General features: G+C 34.5%; 1 protein-coding gene across 10 annotated transcripts in view; it reads right to left on the bottom strand.

Annotated features, from left to right (window-relative positions):
* Nucleotides 1-19,850, bottom strand: part of LOC143229842 (uncharacterized) — a 171,426-nt gene that overhangs the window by 118,077 nt on the left and 33,499 nt on the right. For 6 of the 10 annotated variants that reach the window (XM_076462664.1, XM_076462661.1, XM_076462670.1 and 3 more), the window contains one exon: nucleotides 5,829-5,999. In XM_076462664.1, coding sequence (XP_076318779.1) covers nucleotides 5,829-5,954 — 126 coding nt within the window. In that variant the 5' untranslated portion in view covers nucleotides 5,955-5,999. The remainder of the gene's footprint in view (nucleotides 1-5,828; nucleotides 6,000-19,850) is intronic. The other 4 variants (XM_076462665.1, XM_076462662.1, XM_076462667.1 and 1 more) reach the window with 1 other exon arrangement.

Genomic DNA, 19,850 nt, shown 5'->3' with positions numbered 1-19,850 from the left:
GCGACCGTCGACATCGTCCACTGATGAAGGTCGCTGAGGTGAAAGACAGTTAACCAGACCTTAAAGCTATTAATTCGCTTGAGGGAGAAAGCTGGAAGAAACAGCTATGAGCTGTGGGAAAGTGATCACTGGTTTCTTCATCATGACAACGCGCCTTCACACACCGCTATGTCTCTTCAAGAATTTTGGGCAGAAAAAACATTCCTGTGATACCACGCCCCCCATATTCTCCTGATCTTCATCCGTGTGATTTTTGTCTATTCCCAAAAATCAAAATTAAGTTGAAAATAACGAGATTTGATAACATTCCAAACATCAACAATAATGTGAAAGCAGAACTTAATCGCATAATAGTGGAAGACTTCCAGCATTGCTTCCGAAAATGACAGAAATGTTGAAAGAAGTGTGTATCAGCTGGGAGAGATTACTTTAAAGGTGATAACATATAATACTAATATATGTACATTATTCTTCGGAATAAAAGTGAAGTCTTTGAATTTTTTTATCACACCTCATATATATATATATATATATTATACATAATATATCACGTGTAAAGAGTTGAAAGAATCAAAGTAACTTTATTCTATTTTCTTATGCTAATCACTCATTCAAATTAATATTAAATTTATCACATTGATTTTAGGTCAGTTGTTTTGTTATATCTATATTTATTACTTTCCTTGGCAGCGTTCTTACTGCACATTTATCCCCGAAACTTAGAATAATTGCATGTGCTATGCTTTCAATGACTTATTAAAGTCAGCCAATTTGGATAAGTAGGTGAAAACTTTAAATAAGCATGGATGTATGTGACACGTAACGTCAAGATTAATCTAAAGTAACGAAACGATATTGTAACAATAATCAATCTTATATAACACCCATTAGATGGCGCCATGATATAGAAGGGAGACTTAACTTACTTGCTGGGTGTGTCTATCCACATGATAGGTGCTGAAAGTGTATAAAGTGTTTTAGAGATGCAGTTGTTTAAGTTGACCATTATGAGGTTCTGTTTTATTGTGGCACTCCTTATTGGTAGTTTTACAACTAAAACTACAATAGTTTGACTTTCAATTTAGACACATTAAACCAATCTTTGATATATCGATTTTTAAAGGAAGCAAATGATTATTATTTTAGTGTAATATTATTTAATTCTACCGCTTATCCATCAGAGGGCAAGTTTTCATTTTATTGTTGTTGTTTTAATTATACTGGACGATCAACTTGAAGAAGTATTGACTAGAAATAATGAATTGATTATATACACCGGTTCCTTGCTTCTGTTTATAACAATTACTTAAAAAAAAGAGAATAGATATTTGCCGTACTCCTGAGATTTAATGATTAAACGGTGATTAAGCAAATTAGGAAGTAATTTCAGTGTTTGAAACACGTTCTTTTCAAACAATATAAGCTTTTATCATGCATTGTTGCTTTATTTGCCCAAAGTATTTGCATTTTCATTTACACGTCCTTTGTCCAACTAACAGGATCAGGGCTAACAGAATTAATTAAGTAATTTCTATAAGACAAGAAACATTTCAATTAATGTGAAGAAAATATCTCAATGAAAATAAGTAAATAAGAATTTTAGTAGGCAATGTGTATGCCACGCATATAATTTCAATGCTCATTGTTCTTATGTTTTAGCGCGTAGCTACACCGTCGTTTGGCGCAATAAATCCTAAACTCACTGTCAACCCACTAATGTACAGGGGGCAAAAAAAAATTAAACAAAATGTGATATTTCGTACCTCGAAATAAATCTTCAATAGCAATAGGTAATATAATACTTGATTATCCATAACTCGTGATCTTGTGTACCTAGCCGTTTAAAATAAACGTAGCCACTTAATATCTGGTAGGACTAACTGGTAGTAAAACCTTTTGTGGCTGCTACATGTGTAGTTACTTAGCGCAGCACTATTGTACAGAGCATTAAGAAACAACCTTCATTCATCCTAAAGAGTTGGCTGTTGTTCTCATGATGCAACCATAGATTACAGTGTTGAAATACCACAATATTTTGTGGTATCACAAGGGATTCAAACTTGGCTTGATAGCTCGGGTATCCAGAGCCCTACCACCAGCCTAATCCACCCAGATATCCACCAGGAGTCTCGAAATTTGTTAATCGTTGCTCTTTTGTGAAATGTAATCCAATATAGGTTTACTATTAGAGTATCGCGTTTCTTAGGTATATGCTTAATAATGTGTTCCTTGATTTATTGTATTAAATCTACATGCGTTTTAAGATTTTAACAAAAACTTTAAAAAAAAACACGCCAAAATTATATCATTACAATACACACATCGACGTATTATACACATAGATACATGTACGCACAGTTGTAGATTTTAATGCACAGAGATAAATGGGATATCTGTGCTTAGGCCTACCACAGGTATCGCTGACACACGCATGAACATTGTAGTTGAAAAGGCATAGCGGTAATAAAGGTGGCATGGACATAACAATCCTAGAATTACTTTAATACTTCAAAATGTTATCGCTAAAGTAGAGCAATAAGAAAATAAAGATAATTAAAGTACAACTGTTGTCGTCAGCATAAACTGAAAAGCAATTACGTGATTACAAAGACCAATTACAGACATAAGGGGAAAGTTACGTGCTAAAACAAAAATGAGTCAAGGACAGTTACTGATAAACAGCCTTCACCACAACAAGTAAACAGTATAACATTATCCCCTTGTCCCTGCCCTCCCTTACTAGGGTCTTATCGACATCTTTAAGCTCCAGCGAAACTAACCAGCAATAACAATTCCTTGAAAGCCTAAAGACAGAACTGCGTTTGAAAGATACTTGTGTATATATATACAAAGTACAATACAAGATTAAATCATGTCCAGTTGGTTAAGGCAGTCGACTCGTAATGTGAGGGTCGCGGGTTCGAATCCCCGTCGTACCAAACATGCTCGCCCTTTCAGCCGTGGGGATGTTATAATGTGACAGTCAATCCCACTATTCGTTGGTAAAAGAGTAGCCCGAGAGTTAGCGGTGGGTGGTGATGACTAGCTGCCTTCCTTCTAGTCTCACACTGCTAAATTAGGGACAGCTAGCGCAGATAGCCTTCGTGTAGCTTTGCGCGAAATTCAAAACAAACCAAACAAGATCAAATATTTGTCATAACGAGACAGTTTTTTAACTAAATAATTAACCTCTTAGGGAGTCCTACGTTTTCTAAAAACAAAATCAAACGTTTATTTCTTTAAAGTAGGAAAATTTACCAAAATTCAACTGTCCACACAAGTTCGCATCTAGGTCATTAATAGTGTTGTGTTATATACGGAGTTTTACACTTAATAAATACAGAATTAATCCATGCTCTATTTAGTTTAAGTACCATCAGAAATAACCTACTGTTTTATAGAGGTTAGCAAGCTTTATTCAGATTAGATTAAATCTAATCAAGATACGCTTGAAGTCAATGATGTGTCAGACATCGTTTACGCGTGTATTTAGGCGGTTGATTTCCTCTCTAGAATCAACGAGCCAGACGGTCATTAAACTTTTAGTAACAGTTTGTAGTTGGTTAGAATTTCAAATGATGTAGGGCATAAATCACGAGCCCTCGTGCTGGTGCGAAAGAAAAGAAAATGAATTACGTTTCGAAAAAAAGAGAATTCTGATGTAAACGAAACATGAAAAACCTTAATCTACAGCTCATAAAGTTAATGTTATGCCTGATTAACACTTGTAATTTCAATGCACAGCAAACAGCTTTATCGTTTAAAGTTGTTTCTCCTAATAAATCGAACCACGACAAAACGTTTCTCACTAAGACCAATAAATCAATCATTAGTTTAAACTAGGCAACTAAATCGGTTCTCTCAATGAAAACTTTAGATGATAAAAAAATTTAAAAATTATATATATCAACCTCATAATTTACTAGAAGCGCTAATAGTCTAACTTTTTTCACCTTGAAACAAGTGCAATACAAGTACATTGGTATTTCTAGGTCGTTTTCACATTCCTTATACTAGTAGCTTTGAAAAACATAGTTCACTATAAAAACTTAAAATTCGATTTTGTTGTTTCGTAAATATAAGTTTCATGGAACACGTTGAAATGATAGAACAATGAGGTAGGAACCATCCAATATAAACATAAAAACAAGATAAAAATTCTGTTAGACAGAAATGAAGTCGAGCGAATTCTGTTGTCTGTTGTGTTTTCTATTGTGTTTCTCCGTATTAATGTTACCCGTTTCGTTTGTTGTTGTTTTTGAAGCATGAATTTCTATCAAGAGTGATAATTTAGTCTTCCAGAATCCCTCTGTTACACATGTTGCTGAAACAGAGATTACAGAAAAAAAAACACTGTTGGGCTTTGTACGTATTTTATCATATCCGAATCCAGCTATGAAAGTGAACTAACTTGAACAAGGGCCCAATCCCTCGTGTCTCCGTGCATATTTTTCTTTCGGATCTTGTTTGGTTGTTTGCGTTTTGAATTTTTGCGCAAAGTTACACGAGAGCTATCTGTGCTAGCCGTCCCTAATTCAGCTGTATAAACTAGAAGAAAGGCAGCTACTCATCACCACCCAACGCCAACTCTTGGGCTACTCTTTTATAAAGGCATAGTGAGATTGATAGGCAATATTATTACTGCCACATAGCTGAAAGGGCGAGCACGTTTGGTGTCCGGGTATTCGAACCCGCGAAACTTAGATTGCGAGTCAAGCGCCCTAACCACCTAGCCATACTCGGCCACGGATTTTTAAAAGAAACAGTTGTCAGCGCACACAAGATATACGAACTTGTACATTGTTTGTGGATCTAGGACTTTGTTGGTTTTAGGATTCGTTAATAACAATGAGCCACACACAACATTATCAATTCTGCAATTAGTCATATTGGTCATTGCCTGGATTTTCCTGTGACTTGTGCAAAGAAACTGAGGTTTCATCAGTTCTTTATATTGAGCTTCAAAACAGGCAAAACTTGAAGTTATTCAATATGATGCAACAAAAACAATGAACCGGAAAATCATTGTTTTTCGAATGTCAATTTGATAGAAACTACATTTCATTGTCACTTTTATTAATATTTTCCATTTTGGAATAACAGTTGCTTTTTTTTTATCGTTTTTCAACGGACAGTGAAACTGTCCGATACTACAACATTTCACAAATAGTATTTACTTAAGCAAATAAAGCATTTCCAAGAACAACAATGAAAATTGATTTGATTAAGATTTTGTTCAGGGTCTTGAGTGTCTTCAGGACTACATCGCTGAGAATATTTTTGAAATTTGCTCAGTTTTATGGTGCTGAAGGAAAGATATACAAAGACTAGCTAGCTAACAGTTTTGTCCAGTAGGACTGCAATGAGTTTACGAACTGACAACATGACATTCCGTTAGTTTGATTCCCACTGTGGACTTAGCGCAGATAGCCCACTGAATAATCGTGCGTTACAACAACGTTAAACCCAGTTAAAAACATTATACTGTGAAATAAATTCATTCAGCTATAAAAATTAGATAATTTCGGACCTTTTATCCATCCGTAATAACATGAATAGACGATAGTCAAATACTAAACTACACATACGCATATATGAAACTAATAATATAGTTACTCAAATTTAAATTATTGAAATCGGATATAAAGTCTGTAAAGCTGAGAAATCACTACTAACAAGAAGCAATCTTTCAAAAATCAGTATCTCACATTGCTAAGACGATCAATAACATTTGTTTATATTACAACTACTGAAAAGCTCTCGTCCATTATTTATTGAAATATGTCTAGTACCGTGTTATTTTACGAATAAAACGAATTACTGCTTACCTGTGCCTGTTCAAGATACTTCTCCAATTCCCAATAGGGGTCGCTTACGAATTGTATAGACGTCATAGTCTCTGTAGATGGCACCTCCGTCGCCAAGACTTTGTATCCTCCTTTAACTAGCGGCATGACGTAATGTTCAGGCCTCGTGGAACGTTGTCATTCTTCTGAAACCTCATAAAAAACGATTTTTTTTACTACATATACACTGTTTAAAACAAAAGAAATCTCACCATACAGTTTTAAGTACATAAGTGTACACATGTCAAGTACTGGAACGGAGATATCTCTGAGTTTTTGTTGTTTTTCTCAGTCTGTAATCCAAAAATAATCATAAAATGTAGAAAAATTTAAACAAGTTTGTAAAATAATTACGAAATGATTAATACAAAACATATAACCTAGTTGTTGAAATAAGTGTATGGGTGCCATAAGTTTGTCTAGAATCTATATGGTTCAATCATGCAAACAAGCCTGCAGTCTCAGTCTAACTCCTTCTAGTCGCCGCTTTCTAGATAGAGTAAAAGAACCCAATCGGTTTTTGTTCAAAACTCAAGTTGTAATCATTTGAATTTATTTTTTTTTCGAGAAAAGTCGAAACGAAAATCATAATAACAATAGTAGGGTTACGAAATAATATCTTGTGCGAGAATAAATATATAAATAAAACGATCAAATTAAGACATTAACTAAAACGAAGCATACATTTGTTGATTGGTATTCTCAACTACACTGCACAGAACGCGTTTCTCGAGAAATTCATAATAAAATGGTGTCTCCAAACGAAACAATAATACTGCTCTGGGCCATGATAACTTCCGATTACATAAAGGCTCAATAGTAAACTGAAATTAGCGAAATTTACTAAAAATGAAATTTATGTCACGACTCATTTGTTTCTTTTGAATTTCACGAAAAACTAAACGAGGGTTACTTGAGCTATCCGTCCCTAATTTAGCAATGTTATAGAAAAAGGAAAGCAGCTCGTTATAACTGCCCACCGCCAACTCTCAGGCTACTCTTTTATCAACGAATAGTGGGATTGACAGTCACATAACAACGTCTTACGGCTGAAAGGGCAAGCATGTTTAGTGTAACGCTGATTCGAATCCGCGACACTCAGATTACAAGTTGAACGCCCTGAACACCTGGATATGCTGGGCCTAATTCATTTGCACTAGTGGATAACAATAGATCTATATAATTTAGTTGAAACGGCTAATTAAAAACAAAAACCCGGCTGATTGTTGAATATAATTAATCTTCCAATAAAAGCTACATAGTAGCTTTAAAAATCAGTTCTCCTAGCTGCTTCTTTCTAAATAATCGATCAGAAAACGAAAAACAACAGTCCAACTGGAGTTGAGATATTTCACTGTCAGTTAATCTAACTTCGAAACATGTTTATAATTTATATAGATTTCACAAAATTCCCAGTTCGTTACACGAGTAACAGAGTATAACGAAATACAAAAGTAAAGAGCAGAACAAATTGTGGTCAAATACGAAAGGAATACGAAAATAAACGAAAAATGATTAAAATACTTGTGTGGTTTGTTTTGATTTTTTGAAAAGTTTCTTGCAAAACTACACAAAATCTGCTCTTAGTCATTCGTAATTTAAAAGTTATAGACAAGAGAGAAAACAGCTAATTTTAGGGCTTTCCCTCAACCGAACAGATGGATTTGAGCACAACTATCTTTTCGAACCTGAGGCATTAAAGTGAGGAGCATGTGTTTAAGTCCAAATGGACGCGAACATTGAATCTTTTAACTCATGTAAGAGAATCCTAATTAGAAGTTACGCCTAGGTCCTCCTGCGTAGTATAAGTTTGTACTATGTTCAATAAACAAATAATAATTTTCAAAATTTCTCTTCTATTATATCCATAACCTAAAGTTCGTTCACATAATAAGTCTTCCATACCTTAACTGTAAAATTAAGTGGCAAATCCATTCAACTTAAATCTTAACACTTACATGATAACTAATTTTAAATCTTTCGCTTCCATGTTTGTAGATAAACAACTCTCCCGGAGTGTATTTTTAGATACACAATTAAAAGAAACAAACAACAAACACGTTTTAATGTCCTATTACTTACCTTCAAACTGCCCAAAGTATATCTGTTTTAAGATAAGTTACTATTTTCCGTGGTATTGCAAAATACAAAAACTCTATATCTTTAGTCTAAAATTAAAATGTAGATGTGAGTGCTCAAGGCAGTTAGAGAGTTAATCCTGTAAATTTCAAAAATCGCAAAAACGTAAGAAGGCAACAGAAAACGTACACCTGAAATACCACTATACACTGAAACCCTGTTGTGGGTCTGTGACGAATGTTATGTTTTAAATTATTATTGGTGTTGTCGTGATGTAATGTCACATGTATATTGATACTAAAGAGCCTACATTGTTTTCAAAATAACTGCACGGAATTACCTTCGATTAACAGTTTAAATAAAATACATTGTATTACGTGGTTAAGTATGTTTATTTTCAGCATAAATATTGTTTATTCTAACATCCTACATTATTATAAACTTAAGATAATAGTTATAGTTGTTGTGATACACTTTTCCCCATTTCTCTTGACTTTTGATTAATATAATATGGTTTGTTTTGAAATTCGCACATGGCTACACGAAGGTTATCTGCGCTAGCCGTTCCTAATTTAACAGCGATAGACGTAAAGGGTATGTGTGTGCGTGTGTTTTTCTTATAGCAAAGCCACATCGGGCTATCTGCTGAGGCCACTGAGGGGAATTGAACACATGATTTTGGCGTTGTAAATCCGTAGACTAGCGGGGGGGGGCAGACTTAAATGGAAGGCAGCTACCCATCACCACCCACAGCCAACTCTTAGCCTACTCTTTTACTAGCAAATAGTGTAATTGGCCGTAACAATGAAATGGTGCGTATTTTCGGGGACGAAAATTTGAAACCGCAATGCTTAATATGAAAAGATGAATGATTAACTTAAAAGGAAATGTTTACTCTTCGATTCACGGTATGTATAACATACAAACTGTGTATACTCGAAGACAAATTATGTAGCACATTATTTATAATTATATACAAAAATTAATATTTCAATACGACATTTATATTCTTAGAACATAAATGATATAAATAATCTAGGAGTCACAACAAATGCCTGTGTATTTTTAGATTTCTTCAAAAGCATTGTTTCTCACATCTATATCTTGGACACGTGTGTCCCAGAAAGTAATACTGTTGAGTTGCGCGTGTCTAAGAAAACATTACTGCTTCACTCACATTTGTCCAAGCAGACATTACTGTTGAGTTAAATGTGTCCCAGCAGACATTACTGTTTAGCTTGATTTCCTGGGATGTTAGTTTAGACAGAGTATAGTTGTTTTGTTTAAATGAAATAAAATGTTATCCTAACTGAACAATACAATCTTACTCTAAACAAACACCCTGGGATTCTAGGCATTCAATCCGTCACAAAACGGAGGTATGATAATTTTTATTGTCGTTTGCAAATAGTGATTAAATAGTTGCTGAGAGTACACCGCATTATAACAAAGGATTATGTCCAAGCAGGCGTTATTGTTGGGTTACTTGTAACCTACCAGGCATTATTGTTGGGTTATATGTATCCCATTAGGCGTTATTGTTGAATTGCATGAATCCCATTAGGCGTTATTGTTGGGTTTCATGTATCTCATTAGGCGTTATTGTTGGGTAACATGTAGCCCACCAGGCGTTATTGTTGGGTTACATGTATCCCATTAGGCGTTATTGTTGAATTGCATGTATCCCATTAGGAGTTATTGTTGGGTTTCATGTATCCCATTAGGAGTTATTGTTGGGTTTCATGTATCCCATTAGGCGTTATTGTTGAATTGCATGTATCCCATTAGGAGTTATTGTTGGGTTTCATGTATCCCATTAGGCGTTATTGTTGGGTTTCATGTATCCCATTAGGCGTTATTGTTGGGTAACATGTATCCCACCAGGCGTTATTGTTGGGTTACATGTATCCCACCAGGCGTTATTGTTGGGTTACATGTGTCCAGAGAGTTATTAGTGTTTAATTACACATGCTTGGGCGCAATTATTGTTTACTTACATGTGTCCCAGCATGCATATTAATGAATTGGGTGTTCCAGCAGATATTTATGAAACCATGTTATATATACCTTTCAAGGTGAAAGTAACATAATAATATCTTTTATTATATAATAAAAGTTCTGTTTCTCATTAGTACTGAAACGGTTACGACAGACCGTTGTAAACTATATTATCCTTATGGCTAATCTCATTTGTTGCATAGAATCGGCGACAAAACCACAGATTAACATCTCACTAAGTTTCATATCGCGAGAAAAACATTTAACATTACCATTGCTCCAAAAAGAAAAAAAAAATGTAGTCTTCAAAATTATAAGAGCTATAAAACGCAGATTTCAACCCATCTACTAATTATATATGCAAGACAATTCGCGCACTGAATAATTAGTGTTTATTGCTGTTTACTTCCCTCTGGCGTGGTTCCTCTATGTATACAAAACAGTTCGCGTTTCTTCCTATTCAGCTTGGATTAGCTGTGAAACATATAATGGTTATAGTACAAAGCTTGAACTAGCAGTAAAATATATAGTAGTCAACGTAGCGAGCTGAACATCGAAGGGTTCATGGTTCAAATCGTTATGTCGTTGAACGACCTTCGCATTTCATCTGTGGTCGCGTTATAAAAGTGAAAGCATTCTTCTTTTCAGTTCAAAGAGCAGAACAAAGCCGCCATGAAGGCTGGTGCTGGTGGCCCTCTCTCTTTTATTATTAATTCATGAGCATGTAATTTTTTTTTTTCCATTTTGAAAAGTCTGAATTCTTTATAACAATCCTTTCACACACACACACACACCTTAAGTTCTATAGCAGTACAGCGAATTTACAATTTTCATTACTGCCAGTAATTGTGGTTTGGTTTAACTTTCGCGCAAAGCTACATGAAGGCTATCTGCGATAGTCGTCTCTAATTTATCAGTTAAGATTAGAAGGAAGGCAGCTAGTCATTATCACCCACCACCAACTCTTGGGCTACTCTTTTATCAAAGAACAGTGGGATCGACCGAACATTATAACGCCCCTGCGACTGAAAGTACAAGCATGTTTGGTGTGACGGGGATTCGAACCTTCGACTCTTGGATTACGAGTCGAATGCCTTAACCACCTAGCCATGCTGAACCAGTAATTATGGAACGATGGTTTCAAGTTTTCGATGTGTTGCGCTGCGTTTTGCCCCCCGCTAGTACAGCGGTATGTCTTCGGATTTACAACGCTAAAATCAGGGGTTCGATTCCCCTCGGTGGGCTCAGCAGATAGCCCGATGTGACTTTGCTATGAGAAAATACACGAAAATACACACGCGATGCGTTTAATTAGCATATTCCAAAAAGAGCATCTGAAATTCAAATCGTACTTGATGTATGTTAACCAAATAGCCTGTTGTTTTCAAGTAAATACGCTGAAAAATACAGGCTATTTGGTTAAAAAAAACTTTGAATAAAAATAATAATTTGGATTTATCTTTCACAAACAAGTTTGTTTTACTGTTTCAAGAATAAATCTGCATTTCTCAATAATTCTGAATACAAAAATCATGACTTTGGTAGGCGAGCGGTGAAAAGCAAAGTACATTTTAATTTTCCGTGATGGTTTTACATATATAACATTTTAATTTTATTACATATAAAAATGTTTGTTTGTTTGTTAATTCAGCTTGTACTAAGCGAATATATTTAAAATTCGAATATCAGAGAGATTGTTCAAGTCTTTCTAACCAACAACTATTTCAGATTGTTTCGAATGCATGGTCAGATGATTCAGGCACTCGACTCGTAATCCAAGGATCGCGGGTTCGAATCCCCATTACACCAAACATGCTCGCCCTTTCAGCCGCGGGGACGTTATAATGCGATGGCCAATCCCACTATTCGTGGGTAAAAGAAAAAGGCCGTATTGGCGGTGGGTGGTGATGACTAACTTCCTTCCCTCTAGTTTCACATTGTTAAATTAGGCACGGATAGCGAAGATAGCTCTAGAGTAGCTAGAGTTTTCTTTTTTAACACAAATATATTCTACTATACAAACGGTAATACAATTCATAATAACAGCTATTACAAATAGTTGTTACAAACAACGTTTTATATAGAAAAGTTTTATCAGCCTTACAAATAATACAACGATGAGTGAATTAATTTCGAGTTGATATCGGTACAGTTCACTTAACAAGTAGCAAGGTAACTTTTCACCGATCACACATTTTTTTTTTTCCGCTGAAGTTCTCTAACATTTTCGTAAATGTTCTAGTATTCGAAATTGAACGGTTTGTAACGTTCAAACTTACATGTTCCTGGTTAAATATATGTATTTTCCCCAATTAATAAGCATTATTTACAGTTACAGCTTCCGAGGTTAATAGTATACCAACTGTAGTAAACCAAAAATATATACAATTTCTCGGATTTGCGTTGGTTTATAAACATTAAAACGAAGTTCTAGAAATTTCAATCGGCCTAACAATACGCTAGTACGTTGGTGAAATATATATTGTTGATCCTTATACTCTAGAATCTTTTATAAATTTAGAGAGTAGGCAGGAATTTCGCAAAATACATTTAACAGTATGTGTTACATGCATTTCTAAATATATATTCAAATAAAACAAACAATTATTAAAATAAATATACAACAGTAAATTTGTCACAATGATAAAAATATGAAACACGTTTGTAGACTGAAAATGTGTGTATTTTTCATAGCAAGGCCACATCGTGCTATGTATACTGAGAGAAATCAAATCTGCAGACTTACCGCTCTCCTTCCGGATGGCACGTTTGTAGACAGAGGAAAAATTCGGGTTCGCAAAACGTCCATTTTTTTTTTTTATATTTCACGCAAAAAATAGAGTAAGGTAAAACTAGACAAAACGTAGTTAGTTATCTCACCCACCACAAACTCGTTGGCTGCTTTTTTACCATTAAATACTGAGATTGACCGTATTTATAACGCCCCCACGGTTGAAAGAGCGAGAATGTTTGGTGTGAATGGAATTCGAACCCGCGACCCTCACATTACAAGTCTAACGCACTAACTACCTAGCTATTCCAGGCCTCCGTGCTTTGTACATTTTTATCACATTTATTCAAAAGTTCGTGATTTCAAAAGTAATTTACCAATTCATAACCCCCAAGCAAGACAGCAATCAAGAAGTTATGCGTTAAAAATGGGTGGAGGTTGTACTTCATAGTTACTGGGTGTTATATGTTACTGCTGGTGAAAAGATACGTTTAATAATGAATATGATAACCTGATAACAAGGTTATGATTACAGTAAAAGATAGGCCGTTTTGTATTAGGTTAGTGGTTATATTATAAGTGAGCACCAGGGTTACGTTTACAGTGGGAAGAGATTATTTTCTGATAGATGAGTGACTACGGTGAGCAACAGAGGTTTGATTTGCATTGAGCAAGAGGATTGTGTTTTACAATGAAAGTTTCTATGAAGCTACCTATCGTTTCGATTTCTAGCGTTGCAAGTCCGCCGACATAACACTGTGCCACTAGAGGGGGCTACACTGCAATAAATGCTGTTTAGGTGAAGTTAAGTTTTAGAGCTGGCAAAAAGTAGCGATTACAGTAAACAAGACGTTATGTTTCATTCATCACTCTTTATTTAGCAGTTTGTAAGTTGAAACTAAAATATGTTTGTCTAGAAAATCGTATTGAACTAACGTACGTAGCATGTAGTTTTCCCATCTAAAAACGTGGTTAACGCACTTTAAAAAATTGACCATATGGCAAAATTTCACTAAGTGACGTCATCGTTCGAACAGAGACTACACGAGTTCTGTTCTTGGATTTCTTCCAACATGCTAAGCCCTTTTTTCCTTGCATAAATATACATAGATAATATCTGCCAACATTATATATTATGTTTTTGAAATGTAGCTTCTTTAATAAAAAATATTATGAAATGTTAACAATTCTGGTGTAAAATTACGTTCGAGGTGAACTAAACTTGAATAAGAAGAAAGCTATCAAAGTATAGAACTATCTTACCATATGGGTTAATGCACGTAAGTAACTATCTTACCATTTGGGTTAATAATACACGTAAGTAACTATCTTACCATGTGGGTTAGTACACATATCAGTATCGATAGAACAGAACAAAAAATAACTTTAAAAAAAGTTCCTTATCATTTTAATTTCAGCTTCTGGTATATATGTGTGTGTGTGTGTGTGTGTGTGTGTGTGTGTGTGTGTGTGTGATATATATATATATATGGTTATGTGAACGACTTTTCACATATAATAAAAACTTCAACATAAAAATATAAATATTATCTACTAAAAATTCTAAACAGACACAGTTTATTATATGATTACGTGACGAAAGTTTAAAACGAACGACTTTTCATTTATAATGATGAATCAACATAAAAATTTAAATGTCATCTGCTACAACACTCTATAGAGAGACATAAATCATTAAGTATTCAATGCTGGTACAAAACATTTCAATATAGTAACATGTTTTAGCCGCGTGCAGAACACTTTGTTTTCAGATCCTAGTAACTTAAGCAAAAAAAAAAAAAAAAAAATCTCAAAAGTGAAAAAGAATGATTTATAAATTTACATGATGAACCAAGAATAAATCTCCATTATAGGAAATATATATTTCACTAACGTAATATTACTTATATTTTATGCTATAGATGTCGCTGTTATATTTATTACACCTTTGTACATCCGAAACTGATAACACTAATGTTGGCAAACAGGAACTGTTGAAACACATATTACATTAATAAATTGTAATGCTTTTACTTCAAGCGATATAACACTGTCTTTTACTTATTGTTTTGTGTTAATCTTAGCAAGAAGTAGTTGTTTGTACGTATTCAATGTTATCATGCCTAGTCTGTTAGAATAATAACTCAAACAAGAAAAACTCCCTATCTTAAGTAATGTAAACTGAAAACACAAGTGATCCAGCTGAACATATGTCTCCATCGTTAGAGCGAATACACCTTTTCCAGTCGAACTTTCTAGATTTATTATTTTGGAATTTTACGATTGTCCACAAGCTTCACTGCCACAGGATATATTATAACCTTACGATCTCTATTATAGTATGTAGTGCGTGTATCATATTTATTTATAAGACACATATCACAAACATTATTACATACAAGTAGCTGCACGGGATTTTTGGAAATCCAGCTAACAGTTCAAATTCCGAATTTTTTACTTTACATGTTTTAGCTTTTATATCATATTCAACATAACTTGCTTTGTACTTACTGATTTTTTTTATATTTATGCAAGCCATTTACAATACAAGTTAAATCATAACTACAATATAACTCATAATTAACCTAACAGCTTTAAGGCCATCTGGACTGAGATCACCAGATAGATAAGATTTTACCTTGTCACGGCCCGGCATGGCCAAGCATGTTAAGCCGTGCGACTGGTAATCTGAGGGTCGCGGGTTCGCATCCCCGTCGCGCCAAACATGCTCGCCCTTTCAGCCGTGGGGACATTATAATGTGACGGTCAATCCCACTATTCGTTAATAAAAGAGTAGCCCAAGAGTTGGCGGTGGGTGGTGATGACTAGCTGCCTTCCCTCTAGTCTTACACTGCTAAAATAGGGACGGCTAGCGCAGATAGCCCTCGAGTAGCTTTGTGCGAAATTCAAAAACAAACAATTACCTTGTCTCATTTAACTTAACAAGAATTGATTTTATTACAATAAAATATTCTCCTATATTTAATACTTACTGTAAACATTTCTTACAAACACCTTACACTTATAATTTTCAGTTTTATTAGTGGAAGTAATATATTAGATGTTTCCGTCGCTAAATGACAAAAATATTTATCCACAATTTCCTTTTTAATTATTCGAGTCTTATATCGTGACACTTGTATTCCACTAAGATAAATATCGTTTTGCATTTGTGAGTAATAGCTTTTACTCTTTTTGAATAATATTCTGTTTATAAACACGCAACTCCCATGAAATAATTTTAGTAAAGTATACCTTTTACAAGTAATTTCATTGTTACCATTATAAGATGAAATATATATTTTTATAACAACGTTTGTTCATGAAACAGCTGGTTGTAATCAGACAAGTTCTTCTTCACCCTAACATTTGGTACTAAATTACTGACTGTGTCCCCTAGCATTTGGTACTAAATTGCTGACTGTATCCCCTAACATTTGGTCCTAAATTACTGACTGTATCAATGAAAACTACAGAATTCATAGCATCTGGACGCTTATATTAAAACTACGACAGCGGTAGACAGTTTTTATACGTTTCCAATATTTCACATCAAGATAAGAACCATAAAAAAAACAGAGAACTGGATGTTTTACCTCTCCGCCTCCCTCAAACAGCGAATTAAATGTTTCAGACACGTAAGGATGATAACATTACCAAGAATACACAGTTACTTTTCGATTAAAACTGCGTTTGCTCTCAAAATTTAGCTAAAAAAGAATTAGGTTAAAGGCCTCTCTTTCTCACTCAAGCAGTACATTCAGAAGTTCATTTATTTTTATCAATATTTACCTAAGTACATTCACTTCCTTTCACAATAATTTAAACCATGAACACCAGTATGGAATGTATATACTGTTTTGCTTGAGTTGATTGACGCTAAACAGACTATATAAAAAGCCCCGAATTTACTATACTTTCATACTAAGATTTACTAAGAGTTTTACCATAAAATATTTGAATATAAATTTAGGTAACGAAAAGTGGGATTTTTGATATATCCTTTAGATACCAGATGTCTACGTACTGATGATTAATTGTGCCCCCGTCCCCCCAATACCTTTGCGATAGGTACTTTAACACTAAGGTGTTTATTCCAGTTTTTTGCTCCCTTTTAGAATGTCAGATGTGGATCTCAGAGACCGAGATTCAAAACCACATTTGGGCCACGAAAGCGTTATAGAAATAACAATCAAATCTCACTTTTCGGTCTCACAAAAAAGTCTAAAATATTATTGTAATAAAATAATAATAGTTTGTAATAATGGTTTTGATAAGCTACATTTACAACAGTCCATCATTTCAAAACTAGAAACGGCTAGGATAGATAGTCCTTGTATCGCTATGTAAGTTCAAACAAATATATCATGTGTTTTGGTATGTGTGTATCTGAAAAAGACTCCAAATACTTTGTTTGATTTATGTACATAAATCGAACTGATAGTTTACTACAGTGTTCCTGCTGTGCGTCCAAGTCTTCTGTGCACATTGAGTACCACAACTTTTCCTTTTACCTCTACCATCTAATTAAACTTATTTTCTACCTCCAAAGTTATCATAAGGCATTTGAACTCGCAGAGATGATCAAACGCATATGTGGTCAGATATGTGCAGTGGTTTTAAGTCATCTGATCAGACACCTCCAGCGAAACAGTATGACCAAGAAAGAGTACAAAACAAGCCTATCTACCGCTATTTGTTTAGTGACAATAAATTTTCATTCATTCATTCATTCACACAAATACATACATACATAAACACAGATATGTACAATCAGGCCGACATGGCTTGGTGGTTTGGGCACTCGACTCGAAATTAACCTGAGAGTCGCGGGTTCGAATCCACGCCACACCAAACATCCTTGGCCTTTCATCCGTGTCGACATTATATTGTGACAGTCAATCCCACTATTCGTTGTTAAAACAGTAGCACAAGAGTTAGCGGAGAGTGGTGATGACTAGCTGCCTAGTTTTAAACTGAGAAATTAAGGACGTCTAGTGCAGGTACCCCTCGTGTAGCTTTGGGCGAAATTCAGAAAACAAATAAACAAATAATCTGTGTACAAGCAAGCACGTGTATCTTTACAATAACAACAATTAACTGAAAAACATTAGTTAGATTCATCATAGTTCATTAATCGTAAATTCTTAAAATAAAATCTATGACTACAGAAAATTTAAAATGTTAATTTATCATAGCTGAAAACCTTAGGTTCACGCATATTTTATCACATATTGTTTTAATACGTCACCTAAAGAAATCAAAGCTAAATATGGCAACACAAAGAGTGGCCACATATGCAAAGTCTGGACAAACGTTGTCTATGCATTACTAAAACATTTATTATATACACTTAGTATTACATATACCCATACATGGATATGTCCTGTTTTACAGGCGCTTCGCTATTTCTGCTAAGATACTTTCAACCGATTATGCGAAGTTGAAAGAGATGATTTCCTATCAGCTGTTCAGTTAATCAAAGCATCTAAACATTAAAGCTACCTTTAACAATGTGGTTATAAAGTTTTCATAATAATGTTATTATAATCATAAATCTACTCTAACAATATGGTTATAATTTTGAAGTTCTCCTAACAATGTTATTATAAATCTATACTAACAATATGATTACAATTATCAATTTACACAAACAGTGTGAATATAATTATAAATAGTTATCAATATTGCTAGTTAGTATTGTTTGAATTCTCTCGCTACAGCAAAACATGCTGTGGCAGTTAAAAATAAATTTAACAGATTACCTCATCAACATGTTTATCTCGCCCACGTATCTATCCTACGTTTTGTATAATTCAGCATAGATCCACGATAAATGACTCGCAAATCTCGTAAAAAAGAAATCATACTGTTACTTTAATATATATATATGTGTGTGGGTGGATAAGAGTGTGCGCGCAATCGCGCTTTGTGTTCAAAAGTGAACCAGCCCAGATCTTACGAGAATAATGTTTATTTTATAGGTTAAAATCAGCTCTAAATTGAATCACTTTAACACCAAAAAATGCAGAAAGTACGTAAAGGTCCACGTTCCAACCAAATCATCTCATGTGTATCCCATGCTGGTGCAGTGGTAACTCTACGGATTTACAACGCTAAAATCACGGGTTCGATTCTCCTCGGTGGACTCAGCAGATAGCCCGATGCGGTTTTGCTGTAAGAAAACACACACACTTATCTTATGTGGTCTCGATGAAATTCATGTTTCCAAACCAATGGACTTTATTTTCGATCTTATAAAACTGTCTCAAACGTGTTTTTTGTATTTTCAGAAATTAAGGTTACTGAGAATTTTGAACAAGCGACCAACAGGTTAAAATAATAACATGCTAACTGTAATATAAAATTCACTGTTGTTTTGTTTTTGCATTTTTCTTAAAATCTCGAAAACACAAGCAGCCAGTTAACCATACGAGGGTTATCTGCGCTAGCCGTCACTAATTTATCAGTGCAAAACTAGAGGGAAGGCAGCTATTCATCACCACTCACCGCTAACTCTTGGGCTACTCTTTTACCAACGAATAGTTGGATTGACCATCCCCCCCGGTTGAAAGGGCAAGCATGTTTGATGTGACAGGGATTCGAACCCGTGACTCTCAGATTACAAGTTAAACTCCTTAACCCACCTGATCATACCGGCTCAAGTAATAAGTGAGAATACTAGCTAGCTCTTTATTCTCAAAAATTCAAATTACTCTGAATTATGTGTAAAATGATTTAATACTATCTTTTTTGGCTATATTTCAAATAATTTTTATTAGGCCAATTCATTACGGTTTTCGCTTAATACCAAAAACATGGCAGCATATGCAAAAGCAAAATATCAATAATTAAGTACGAAAATTATAAAACTTCTTGTATGGAAATATATTAGTTTGTTATAACCTAAAAACAAACCTAAACAAAAACGCTGCACTAACTGAAAAGACCCCAGGGTACAAGATACAATGTGAGACTAACACTAGGTTTTGGAGGTAACTGAAGAAGTAGAACCCACATTGTGGTGGGGATACACCGTCTGTCAGTCTTAACCTTCGTTCGCCAGTCTCACATTAAGAAATAAAATAAAATTGTAGCAACAGATGTAGAAATTAGGAGAACAAGATGTGGGTGCTCAAACCCACAACGTCTGACATCTTTATCACCATTTACTGCCTGCAAACAGTTGTGGGAAA

Source organism: Tachypleus tridentatus, chromosome 10 (genome assembly GCF_004210375.1).
Source record: "Tachypleus tridentatus isolate NWPU-2018 chromosome 10, ASM421037v1, whole genome shotgun sequence".
Classification (NCBI taxonomy): domain Eukaryota; kingdom Metazoa; phylum Arthropoda; class Merostomata; order Xiphosura; family Limulidae; genus Tachypleus; species Tachypleus tridentatus.
The sequence above is the reverse complement of the archived record's forward strand: the minus strand, read 5'-3'. Positions and strand labels throughout refer to the sequence as shown.